The following is a 12,864-nucleotide window of genomic DNA, read 5'->3' as shown; positions in this document are numbered from 1 at the left end:
TCACTTGTGCTGTCGTGCGTGGGTGGCAGTGTGAAACACAATCAGATATGGATGTCAGGGCAGGTATCGTTGATTCCGGCCCTCGAGCGGCCCGCGGCCTTCGGCCTTGGGCCGCTCTCGGGCCTGAATCAACGATACTGCCCTGACATCCATGTCTGATTCTATACTTCAGGCCCGAGAGCGCCCAAGGCCGAAGGCCGCGGGCCGCTCGAGGGCCGGAATCAACGATACCTGCCCTGACATCCATGTCTGATTGTGTTTCACACTGCCACCCACGCACGACAGCACAAGTGAAAGCCAGAACGCTCTCCTCAGCAGAACGTGCAAGTGCAAGTTCACCTACAACGCACCCGCAGCATGCTAGCAGCGCAAACAAAGCCACTGTACTGCACTAATCTGCATAAATCGAACTTGAAATACATCAACTAGAAACACCGAGTGCCTGCCTGCCCAAGTTCTCAAGTCCTTTATCATGTTTATGGCACTCGTTGCACAACAATGGCAGAAACTCACAAGCTGAAGTTCCACCTCCGTGCGCTCCGGCTGAAGTTTCGTTCTGAAGTTTCATGTCAAGCAAGGTGAAGTTTCAACTCAAGCAAGGTAAAGTTTCATCTCAAGCAAGGTGAAGTTTCAGGTTGGTACGCTCTCGGGCTTTGTTGATTCAGGCCCTCGAGCGGCCCGCGGCCTTCGGCCTTGGGCCGCTCTCGGGCCTGAATCAACAAAGCCCTCGAGCGTACCAACCTGAAACTCAGGAAGCTGAGTCCTCCACGTCCCCGACCACCACCCCTAGAGGTTTCTTCCTCCACGTCCCCGACCACCACCCCAAAAATTCCAACCGCAAGGAGGTCTTGAATTAACTTGTCGTGGTGCACTTTATCAAAAGCCTTCGACATGTCTAATAGGCACAGCCCTGTGGTCTTGCCACTGTCTCTCGCCTTCTGCAGATTATCAGTCAGCACACAGAGGGCGTCTTCCGTGGAACATTTCTTGCGGAAGGCAAATTGTGTTTCGGGTAATGCCTGGGTCAAGTCCAAATGACGAACTAACTGGTGTTGCACTACCCTCTCCAGCAACTTGGACACTATTGGGAGAAGGGATACAGGTCTATAGTTGGTGGGGACTGATGGGTCACCGGCCTTGTACAGTGGCACGACAGACGCCAATTTAAATGCGGATGGAATGGTTCCAGTCCTCAGCGAGGTGCAGAACAGCACAGCAAGAGAATATGAAAGCAAGTCAGCACACTGCTGTAGCAGAGAGCCCGGTATGCCGTCACTACCTGTGGCTTTCCGCGCATCCAACTTCTCAAGGAGACGTCGGACGTCAGCAGGAGTCACAGGATCAAGTTCGGTCAAGGAGACGGGTCCAGCGGGACCGTGCGGGGTACAGAGTTGTTCAGGACGGTTGGGATCGGTGACAATGGAGTGGAACGTGTCGGCCACCTCGCTGATGCTACAACTAGGATCTTGGCGGCGACGTGAACGCCCAGTGACTGCATTTAGAATGGCCCAAGACTTCCTAGGGTTGGCCACATTTTCTTCGCACTGACGGGAGAAGTACTCGTTTCGCTTGCGCCGATACGCGTTCCGAGCAGTGCTACGTGCTTGTTTAAACTCTGCATACAGTGTGCCGTTTGTCCTATCCTTCCGCCAACGGCTGTGCAGCCGCCGTTTACGCTGTTCGAGCTGGTGCAGCTCTCTGTCAGACCAGGGAGGTATCGCCCTCCGGGAAGGCTTAGAGTTGTGCAGCGGGGCATGCTTGTCCAAAACGTACAGGAACTTAGTGTGCCACTCTTTCCACATGTGATTTACATCATTGTGATCCGAAAAATCATGTAGAGAAGCCTCAAGGATATCTTGCCGAAAAGAGTTAATGTCAACGCCACGTATATTCCTGGTCAGCCGCGACGTCGTGGATGACGCGGGTGGAACGTCAACGGCAAGCTGAATAAAGGCTTCCACAGCGCTGTGGTCACTAATATCAGTGGGCACAACCGTTGCTAGGGACACTAGCGCCGGGTTGGTCAATATGAGATCAATCATCGTGCCTTCAGGGCACTGTGGAGTTTCACGGGTCGGCTGCATGACGATGTTCTGGAGGCCAAACGCAGCACAGAGGTCGGTGACGTGTTTGTGCTGGGGTGCCGGATGGGCTGGGTCCATATTTACATTAAAGTCTCCAACTAGGGTCACGGAAGAAGACTGCACAGCTGCTCGTACAATATCTGCTTCCAAATCTGCCCAGTAAGACACTGGCTCCCCCGGTGGCCGGTACACGCAACCAACCAGGTGCCGACCTGGTTTTCCGTTTATTTCTACCCAGACTGTTTCTGTAGATTCAGAATGCAGATCTGGGCGGGATCGAACTGGGAGATCTTGACGGTAGTAGAAGCAGACTCCGCCACCCAAGCGTTGAGTGCGGTCTTTTCGAATCAGATTGTACCCGTCAATACTGAGCTCTCCGTCTGTAATCTCGGGATCTAGCCATGTCTCTGATAGACCCAAGATGTCGTACTGACGCGTGCGGATGAGGCTGGCAATCTCTGGCAGTTTGTATCTTAAGCTACATGCATTGAGCGTGGCTATTTTTATGCCAGACTGAGTCGGCGTAGATGCATGGGGTATAAAAGGTGGTGCATGAGGATTGAGAGGGAGAGTCATAGTAGGGGCTAAAATGTTGATGCAGATAGATACAGACAAATGCGGAATAAAGTTAAAACCTCTAACAACTTACAAGCTGTCCCTTCGCCTGCTCCCGAGCTTTCGCTGTGGCATACTCATCCGAAGCCTTGTGACGAGTTGACGAATGGCTTTGCTCTCCTCACTCTCAGTCACCTGGACTCCCTGCTTTGTAGCAGGAGTAATAACACGCGCTGGGAACGTGTGTTTCCCACGAGCCAGCTTGAAGCCTTGGTCATCGGGTGATGGGTGACCAGCTTTGCCTCTACTCATCGGGAACGCGGGTGTGGATGAAGATGTGGGGGCAGTCGCCTCGGTTCGAGCACTCGTGCAGGGAGTGTGAACTCCCAACGCATTGGCGTACGTCCAAGGTTGTGGTGCATCAGGGACATGATCCTGTGCCTCCTTGTTCACACTGCCTTCTTGTTGCTGTTTTGCTGGTGTTGGTAGCGCTGCCACTTCTTGGTTTTCCTGCCCCTGCCCAAGTGGTTCTTGGGGTGGTCCAAGCTCGCTTGTTGACGTTGCAGCTCCCGGACTGGGCTTGGTGCCTTGCCGCGAGATCGCCCTGCAATCCCTCGCCACGTGGCCGGGGGTGCTACATTTCCAGCACGTGGGGGTCTGCCCTTTGTGCCAAACTCGCAGTTTGTACCGGCCTACGGTGATGGAGCTGGGGACAGCGATTGTGGGTACCATGGTGTAGTATACGATACCTGTACTGAAGGTGCAGCCCTCAACCGTCTTTTTCTCGTTTTTCACGGGCCCCAAGAGTGTCCCAAAACGACTCAGTGAAGACGCAATGGCCGACAGCGCCATGTCCTCCGGAACTCCAAACACATGCACCGTTTCAGCAGTGCCATCCCCTGGCAACAATTCCAAGGTCTTCCCTTGGGCCGACAGTCCGCGGGAGAGCAACGTGTCACGGGCAGCTGTCGAGGCAAGAGTTACTTTACACGTACCTCTCCTGCCCTGAATATCAATAACTCGGATGTCCGCGCTCCGAACCCCTGCTCCGAGAAGCAGCTTGACGAAGAAGGCATGGTCCTCTGACGCAAGATCCTTACTAAGGTTGATGCAGCAACTCCTGGAGGTACTGCTAGACATACTTGGGACATAAGCTAAGAAAACCGCAGAGCGAGAAAATCTGCATCCGCACTCAAATTTCTTTGATGTATGCCTTTATCACATTGCTGCATAGGTCTTTCCAGTCTTGTCGTGACTGGGCGATGGCATGGAGGTTCTCAAGTTCCTCGCGTTTCTTGAGTGACCCCCAACAGGGCATAGATTAACGGCCGGACATCGGACATTTTCCGGCCATTTTCGGCCACTGACCGGACGTTTTCCCGGACATAGTGTCCGGTCAAAAAGGAAAACAAGAGCAGCGACCTTTCGACCTTTTTATGCAGAGTTGGGCTTTCTTCGGAGCTTCGTGCCAAATGCGACTTGCATATCAGTATTCTCGCTCGCATAGTACTCCACTTCTATGATAATATTGCCTATGCTGTTGCTCATTAGGATTTTGGCAAATTCTATCCTTCGCTTTCATATAACTGGGCCAGGAACCCGTTTGAACTTGCGAAGTAAAATAAAATCAATCAATCAATCAATCAATCATATCGTACAACTAACACGTCTACACCGTAGCCTCGATCCCCCAGGCGTAGACTTCACCATAATCCGCCTGTAGCAACGCGGTTGCTACAGTCAATTCACACGTTCGACCTTCGTTCGACCTTTGCCAGGCTTTGGTACATGGTGTCGACTTCGCACCTGAATCGATGGGTTGAACTGCACTGCAGTGCAGTTGTTCGCTCTTGAGAGGAAGATGTCATCTTTTATTTTTCACTCTTTCACTGGCCAGGAATGCAGAATAGTCTTTTAGAATGTCTTCTGGAAAGCGAAAGGGAGATTCAGAGGACTTGCCGCCGGGCAAAAAAGTCCGTGGTGTGAAGGCCGCTACTTGCGATAAGTGGATCTCGGACAATGATGCAGAGCTGACTACTTCCGCCTGGCTGATTTATGACAGGCAGAAGAACGATCGGCTGTTAGCAGAATGTTTGAAGTGTTCCGTGTGCATCAAGTTTGTAGACAGAGTCCGCAGTTGTAAAAACTTCAGCGAGGCTTTCATAACCGGATTCAAGAACCTGAGAACATCAGCGTTCAAGGATCATGCTGGAACGGAGATGCATAAACGAGGAATGAATCATTTCCGCAGGCAAGAGTGTCCCGCTCGCAGGTCCTGGTGCAGACTCAGTGGCAGAGTGGTACGTGGCCAGCCCCGCCAGGTGGCAGAGGAACTTGGGTTTTCGAAGTATGCTACCATTATACGCATGCTGGTACATCGTCGTCTAGTCTCAGGACATGGCCAAAGAGCCGCCACCTCGCTCTCACAATGGTTTCCCCTAGGGGCTGGGAGTTGGTGCGTTTATACAGCTCGCTATTTTTGATGACTTGAGGGTAGTTGATCCCGACGACTGTTCGCAATTGACGTCTGTGGAATGCTTCCAATCGCTTGATGACAGCTGCATTATTATGTTATTATGAACAGTTTCGCGTACTTGAGGACCAGCCTCTTTCCGCCTCTGTGTTCCTGAGCAATAGAAGGAGAGAGACAAAACTATACTATTATGATGATGACAAGGGAAGACATGGACTGCAAGGTACGGTTTACAAATCGACAATAAGCAAATAGCACTGAGAAGGATGGGCAACTTCTGTTTCGTCAGTGTTCACTGTGCGTTTTTTACGAAGGCCTTCCACACTTGCCTGATGACAGCTGCATACGCCGAGATAATTATATCTTCCCTGTCACCCAGTAGCGATCCCAGCTTCCGGGTCAGTCTCCATTCTTCTGCAATACAGTCGGTGAACCTTTCGATATGGGTGAATTCTGTCTTGGCGGAGTTAACTGTCAAATCCCATTGCTTTAAGGTGTCTCCAATGGCAGGGAGGCATGATTGGAGGTCAGTTCCCCTAGATGACAGAAAGTCAACATAATCAGCATAATATGATGTGTCAGTTGGGAGGTGCAGGTCTATGTCGAGTTGTGGCCGGATCGGTAAGATATTTCGCAGGTCCCGCAGGGCTGCTTCTAGATACACGATGAATAGCGCAGGAGATAATGAGTCCCCCTGTGGGGTGCCTCTGTCGGTTTTGAACTTAATGCCATCCGTTCCCGGCAATCGAACCTGCAAGGCGGTGTGCTGCAGAAGATATGAAACCAGTGTAACGTAGTCGTTGTCAAGAAATGACGTAAGAACAACGATCAGCTTCGGACGTGAGATTGTATCGAATGCTTTCGACATGTTGATACCGATAATGTCATACTTCTGTTGTAGGCGTTGGCATCGGGCTATAGCCCAACGGTAGGCCTATAATTATTACGTCCGAGGTGCTTCTGTTAGGCCTGAAACCGCTCTGGGTGGGAGATAAGTATTTACGTATTTTTCTGCTTATACGGGACAATGCTACAAGCGACAACACCTTGCGCAACACCGTCAACAGTACTATTGGTCGCAGGTTTGATGGGGGCCCCCTGGCCAGTAGTTAGTGCGGGGCAGGTTCTGGCACACTTTTTGACCTTTGACCTTTGGGCCAAATAAGGCACACTGTGTCGGTCGTGCTTGGTCTGGCCCCAGGACTTCCCCCAGGGTTTGACCTTTGACCTTTGGGTTAAATAAGGCACACTGTATCGGGCGCGCTTGGTCTGGCCTCGGGACCCCCTAGGGTTTGACCTTTGGCCCTGCCATGTCATAAATGTCATCATGTTCTTTTCCGTGGCGACCGTGCACTTGTGCACGTTCGGTGCATTCGCACTGGGGAGTAGTAAAATACGTACTACTCCCTGATTTGAACATCGTAGATGTGCAGTGACATATTGCGCATGCGCGCATACGCACGCGGAGCGTGCGACCTTCAGTGGCCCTGCGGAAAAGACGTATACACAAGGTGTACTAGTACACGTGTCATTGTAGGGTGATAGCCGACCTCATATACGCTGTACGGGGAGATTTTTCCTCAGTATGTTGTAGGCAGTGCTGGAGGTTACGTGACGATGGCGGAGCCAAGTGCAAAACGATCTAGGCAGCCCAGATTGCCCACCTCGAGTGCCGTGCGTGGTTTTTTGAAAAAGTTTTCTTTGCCAGGTTCAGGCACTGATCCTCTCGTCTTTTTCAGCAGCCATCATGACGAGCTCCGACAGGTTCTGCTCGAGGAGCTTCAGTCTCACCCGTTCAAGGTGGTTTTAGTTTTGAGGGTGGAGATGACACGAGAGTCGGCCACGGGTAGTACGTCTGCCGTCCCGTTTTTTAGAAGTAGACCGGCTCGGATCCTCAGCGAAGGGGATATTGATAGTGCAGTCAAGACGATGGTGGCGAGGATCACTGGTCTTATTGATAAGTGGGTGCAGAACGGATCCAACTGGACCGTTTCTCGAGTGAGACAGCTGGATGTGTCGACAGCAAAGTACACTCCTCTTCGAGGTGAGTTTCTGTTCATCCGGCAGTGTTTGTTCCAAGCCTGTCGAATTTCTTGTGGAAAGTTGTAGATGTATTGTTTTGTACCAGATGTACAGTTTTTCGTGATTGTCGAGAGGGTGTAGTTGTGATGTGGTGTTACTCTGAGCAAAGCCTTCGTTGTATTTTTGTGGTGTACTGTAGGTGGTGCAGCTGATATCCCGCCCAAATTAGAAAAAAAGAAGGCCATCATTAACGTAAAGAACAACGATGACAGGTGTTTGATGTGGGCGTTGTTGTCAGCGCTGCACCCCGTCGACTACAACCCACAGCGTGTGTCCAGGTACACCCAGTATGTGGAGGAGCTGCGGTTCGACGGTGTAATGTTCCCTGCAACGCTCCGTGATGTATCCAAAGTGGAGATACAGAATGGTCTTGCAATCAATGTGTTTGGGTACGAGGGGAATCTGTACCCACTCTATCTCAGCGAGCGACAGGAGACTCCCATCAACCTCCTTCTTCATGACAACCACTTCACATGGATAAAAAACTTCAGTCGTGCATGCGAGAATAAGAACAGACACGCAACACACTACTGCTTGCGATGCCTCTCCGCACACAAAACAGCAGACTCCCTGCAGCATCACAGCGAGAGATGTCAGGTGATGAAGCCTGTGCCAGTAGTCATGCCCACAGCAAAGGACAGCATCCTCAAATATACAAATTTGAAGCACAGGATGGTGGCTCCGTATATCATTTACGCTGATACGGAGGCCATCATTGAGCCGATGGAGGAACAGCATGGCAGCAGCACTGTACGCACAGCCCGTCATGTACCATGCAGCATCAGGTATGTTTTGTTGTTGGTGTTGTTTTTGACTAATGTTTGCTGCACTCATACCTGCACAGTGCTTGCTGTTATTCCTTCTTGTCTTGTTCTCCCCTAATTGTGTTCGTGTTGTAGTATGTGCATTTTGTGTGATTCCTTTTTTTCAAAATCACTCATTCTTACTTTCCTTCTTCTTTTATGCTCTTGTAGATATGCTGCCATCCGATCCAACGGTGAAGTCCGTGGCGAGTTTGACGACTGCAGTGAGAATGCCATTCACAACTTTTTCGACAGTCTCAAAGAGTTGGAAGGCAGTATCCAGGAGGATTTGGCGGATATCAAGCCAATTCAGATGACGGCAGAACTGGAGCTTGAGTTTCAGAACGCAGTCAACTGCTGGATATGTGATGAAGTACTTGGAGAAGATCGTGTTCGTGATCATGATCATCTCACTGGTAAGTATTATAATTTTTTGTTTATTTTTGTTGTTTTGCAGTTGTGTGTAGATATGCGTATGTGTATAGTGCATTTTCATGTCTTTGTAGCTGTTTGCATCTGTGTTTTATCATGGTGTATTGAATTGTATTGTCTGTGGTATCACCTTCACTGTAGATGTTTACTATGTTTGTGTATTCCCCTCTTTCTGAATATCTGCACAGGCAACTACCGTGGTGCTGCACACTACCAGTGTAATATTCAGCTGAGTATCTACCCAGATCGCCAGATCATTCCGGTTGTGTTTCACAACCTGAAAGGGTACGATGCTCACCACCTCATCGCCCACATTGGTATGACCGAGGTTGAAGAGGTGGAGTACGAGGACTCTAACCAGCGTAAGCGGATTAAGAAGGTTGGTGAGATCAGTGTCATCGCCAACAACATGGAGAAATATATTTCATTCAAGTGGCGTCAGTACCGCTTCATCGACTCCATGGCCTTCTTGAACTCCTCTCTGGACTCGTTGGTGAGCAACACCCCGGAAGATGCCTTCAAGCTTACTCGTACAATGGCCCATCATGACCTTCTCCGGCGTAAGGGTGTCTACCCCTACGAGTACATGGACTCCTTTGCTCGGTTTGATGAGACACAGCTGCCACCTAAATCAGCATTTGAGTCTAGTTTGACTGGAGAAGGTATCAGTGATGCCGACTATGCCCATGCTCAGAGCGTATGGCAGGTAAGCAGCTTGTGCCTTCTGTATTGACCCTCGGAATTTCCCTGATGCCATGCTTTTTGCATTATTGTGCTCTACTTATGACTTTTGAATGCTGTTGTGATGTGCTCTACTCATTTTTTTTGTACTCATTGCTCTCTATCTGTGGATATGTGGATGCTTGTGTGTATGGATGTGTGCATGCGTGCGTGCGTTGCTGTTTTTTGTTTTGTTTTGCAGACATTTGAGTGCAGTACAATGGAGGCCTATCATGACCTCTATTTGCAAACAGATGTCTATCTTCTAGCAGATGTCTTTGAGCATTTCCGCAAGACGGCATACAAGACGTATGGGTTGGATCCAGCCCATTACCTTACTCTCCCAGGTATGTTCATCAGTCTTTGTTGTTGTCCAATGCATTCTCTCCTTTAGATGGTGTTCTCTGTTAGTATTCTTGTGCTTTCTTGTCGGTGTATTTTTATACTTTTTGCATGGTGTATTGACTTTCGTGTTTGTGTTCTGGTGTGTTGTATGGTGTTATGTAGGATATGCATGGGATGCTCTACTACGGTTCACCCAGATTGAACTGCAGCTGCTCACGGATGTAGACATGCATCTGTTTGTCGAAGCCGGTCTACGTGGGGGCATCTCAATGGCGTCGCAGCGGTACGGCAAGGCCAACAACCCAACGATGGATCAGTACAATCCTGCCGAGCCCACATCATACCTGCTATACCTTGATGCCAACAACCTGTATGGCTGGGCTATGTGCCAGAGTATGCCGACGTCTGAGTTTGCCTGGTGTGACAAGAACCTGTCCGAGATACTGGCACACCCTGTAGATTCGAGCACTGGGTTCATTGTGGAGTGTGATCTTGAGGTACCTTCTTCGCTGCACCACTACTTCAATGATTATCCACTCGCACCGGAAGTGATGAGAACATTCTCAGATAAGCTATCACCATACCAACAAGCACTTGTGGAGGAGCTCAAAGTGTCAGCCGTAGATGGAGTCAAGTTGACACCCAGTCTCCTACCCAAGTCCAAGTATGTGTTACACTACCGTACACTGCAGCTGTATTCGCGTCTGGGCATGGTGGTGACCGCTGTTCACAAGGTGTTGGGATTTCAGCAGAGTGCCTGGATGGCTCCCTACATCAATCTGAACACTGCACTTCGCACGAGGGCTACAACCGACTTTGAGAAGAGCTTTTACAAGGTAAATGCAACCGTTGTGTGCAGTCTCGTATGTTGTTGTTGTTGTTTTTTGTTGTTGCATGTATGGTGCAAGTGTGACGTTGAGTATGCTAATTGAAAAATATGCTGATGTGAAGGAATGGCATGATATGATTCTCATGTGTCATGTTTGCCTGTTTGTGTGCTGCAGCTGATGAACAACTCAGTCTTTGGCAAGACGATGGAGAACGTTCGTAATCGAATACGCATCGATCTCTTGCGAGAAGAAAGTGAGGAGCAGGTACTGAGGGCAGTGAGCAAGCCTACATATGTGCGGCACGACATTTTCCCGAACGGGCTTGTCGGAATAGAAAAGCAGCACACTGAGATCAAGCTCAACAAGCCGGTCTATGTGGGTATGTCGATACTAGACCTGTCAAAGGTACACATGTACTCCTTCTACTACGATGTGCTGAAGGAGCAGTACGGTAGCAGAATCCGGCTGTTGTACACCGACACCGACTCTGTTATTGTGCACATAACCACCGGTGATGTTTATGCAGAGATGGATCTGTCTCTGTATGACACCAGCAACTTTCCCACTGACCATCCTCAGTACACTTCTGCCAATAAGAAAGTGGTTGGCAAATTCAAAGATGAGCTTGGTGGGAAATCCATGGTGGAGTTTGTAGGTCTAAGATCGAAGATGTACTCCTACATCGGGCAGGAATCGGCCAAACGAGCCAAGGGTGTGCGAAAGGCAGTCCTGGCAAATACCATCACCCACAAGGACTATGTAGATGCACTGCTCAGTCATCGTGTGTCTGCCAGGCCTATGACGGGTCTCCGATCACATTGCCACACAGTGTATGAGGAGGTAACCACCAAGGTGGCATTGTCTCCATTCGACTGCAAGCGGTATATACTGGATGATGGCATGGCCACACTTGCATATGGTCACAAGGACATTTAATGGGCAGGACCCCACATTGAACATGTTTCATCATTTTCATGCAAAACTCCCCGCCATTCTTCTGTCTAATATTCCTCCTTTCTTGACGTGTGGAGCTGGCTCCAACACTCTACATTTTTGTTAAATATTTCAGGCTTGTGCCTCAATTATATTGCAGGACATAGTGCATTGTGCGGTATAATAATCTTCATCGCATCATAAAATATTACCCTACATACTTTGGTTTGCAGTGTGTGCGCAGCATAGTCCATATATCATCAAATTGATCAAGTTCAGTATCTGCGGGCATATATTTCCCCAGCTTGAGAAAATGCTTATATACTTGCGTAAATTTATGCTCACAATGATGACATAAAAATGAGATTAAAGTCCATATGATGGCCAGTATGAATGTAGTTATGATGCTTGTTCTTTCGGCTGGTGAGGTTTGAGTGGATTTCTCTGCCACCACATTGCTGGCTCCGAACAGCACTGGTGCAAGCAGGAGTAGTTGTTGAGTAAGTTTAACTTTATTCAAACGCCCCTTCACTTTCTCATAGGCTTCGCTGTTGCTCGCAGTTGATGGCTCGGCTGATGGGGTGGCATTGCTTGAGGAGTCCATCTTGATCTTACTGTACCGGGAATTTTTTCTCACATCCATTCAACCATTAGTATGAGAAAAATTATGGCCAAAAAGGCTGAACGGGGATGAGTCCATACTGAGCGATTTGACCAGTTGAAGTCGTGTGTAAGGGTGTTTTCAAAACTTTGCCAACCTCCTTTTTCCGCCAACCAGGGCGAAACATTGGTGGTCATGTAATCTAAGTGCCAGGTCATGACATGATGTACATAGTGCAATCCCAGTTCCGTTGAATTCTCCATACAGATGTTCGCTAACTCGCTGCTGAATAAGTACAGGGCCACAATTTTAACATGGCTGATACCGTTTTTAAATAGTTCTTTTGCAAATGTAAGAAATTGCGTACGACCCGTTCTGGAGTTGAAACACAGTTGCTGCATCAGCACCTGAAATCTCGATCCACTGCACCTGACTAAGCGACACACTCGTACCAAAACTCTAGAAAGCCGAGATGGTTTCGACTCCGGCGACGATACACATTGTGGTAGGTCTACATGACCTTGTTCTGCCAGTCGATCAGCAATAACAGCAGAAAGCAGATTTCTTGCAGTAGTCTGCATTGTGCACTGCATCATCGTTTCCCTCTACTACTATCCTTGGAAATATACCTCATTTCTTTCTGCGATACCCATTGGTTGAACTTTTCGGGGTATCCCTTCCACTTGACCAGCAAACTACCCTTACGTCTTTTCAACACCTTATCGATTCGAAATGTAGCTTGCGCAGTCTTCATGAGCTGCTGTTTGTAGAAGCTTCCTGTGATGGGTTCATCGGCAAGGTCTTTCACTTTGTAGGTGACCGGATAAGTGGGGAGAACCTTACGAATCACAAATACCTCTTCGGTCCAGTTGGGTGTGTATCCCTTCGCAAACATTCTTTTTTCCACTGTAATGCGAACTTTATCTCCGACTTGAAAGACAGGCTCATCCGCAATGGGCTCATACAGTTGCTCAATCGGTTTCCCTAGGGAGGCTTCCATGGGGGT

General features: G+C 49.2%; 1 protein-coding gene across 1 annotated transcript; it reads left to right on the top strand.

Moving 5' to 3' along the window:
- The first annotated feature begins 6,211 nt into the window (after positions 1-6,211).
- LOC135809745 (uncharacterized) lies at positions 6,212-11,655 on the top strand. The gene is made up of 7 exons (XM_065323162.1): positions 6,212-7,156; positions 7,334-7,979; positions 8,169-8,413; positions 8,618-9,135; positions 9,352-9,496; positions 9,657-10,330; positions 10,499-11,655. Exons 1-7 carry the CDS (start codon positions 6,730-6,732, stop codon positions 11,258-11,260), a joined length of 3,417 nt encoding a protein of 1,138 aa, XP_065179234.1. The 5' UTR covers positions 6,212-6,729; the 3' UTR covers positions 11,261-11,655.
- The last annotated feature ends 1,209 nt before the right edge of the window (positions 11,656-12,864 follow it).

The sequence above is a fragment of the Sycon ciliatum genome, chromosome 2, assembly GCF_964019385.1.
Source record: "Sycon ciliatum chromosome 2, ocSycCili1.1, whole genome shotgun sequence".
Lineage (NCBI taxonomy): Eukaryota > Metazoa > Porifera > Calcarea > Leucosolenida > Sycettidae > Sycon > Sycon ciliatum.
The sequence above is the reverse complement of the archived record's forward strand: the minus strand, read 5'-3'. Positions and strand labels throughout refer to the sequence as shown.

Excerpts from the sequence above, each read along its gene's own strand:
- LOC135809745 (XM_065323162.1), top strand. The coding sequence starts at position 6,730 with ATGGCGGAGCCAAGTGCAAAACGATCTAGGCAGCCCAGATTGCCCACC. Across the intron at positions 7,980-8,168 it reads CATGTACCATGCAGCATCAG|ATATGCTGCCATCCGATCCA; the intron begins GTATGTTTTGTT and ends ATGCTCTTGTAG. Across the intron at positions 9,497-9,656 it reads CCATTACCTTACTCTCCCAG|GATATGCATGGGATGCTCTA; the intron begins GTATGTTCATCA and ends GGTGTTATGTAG.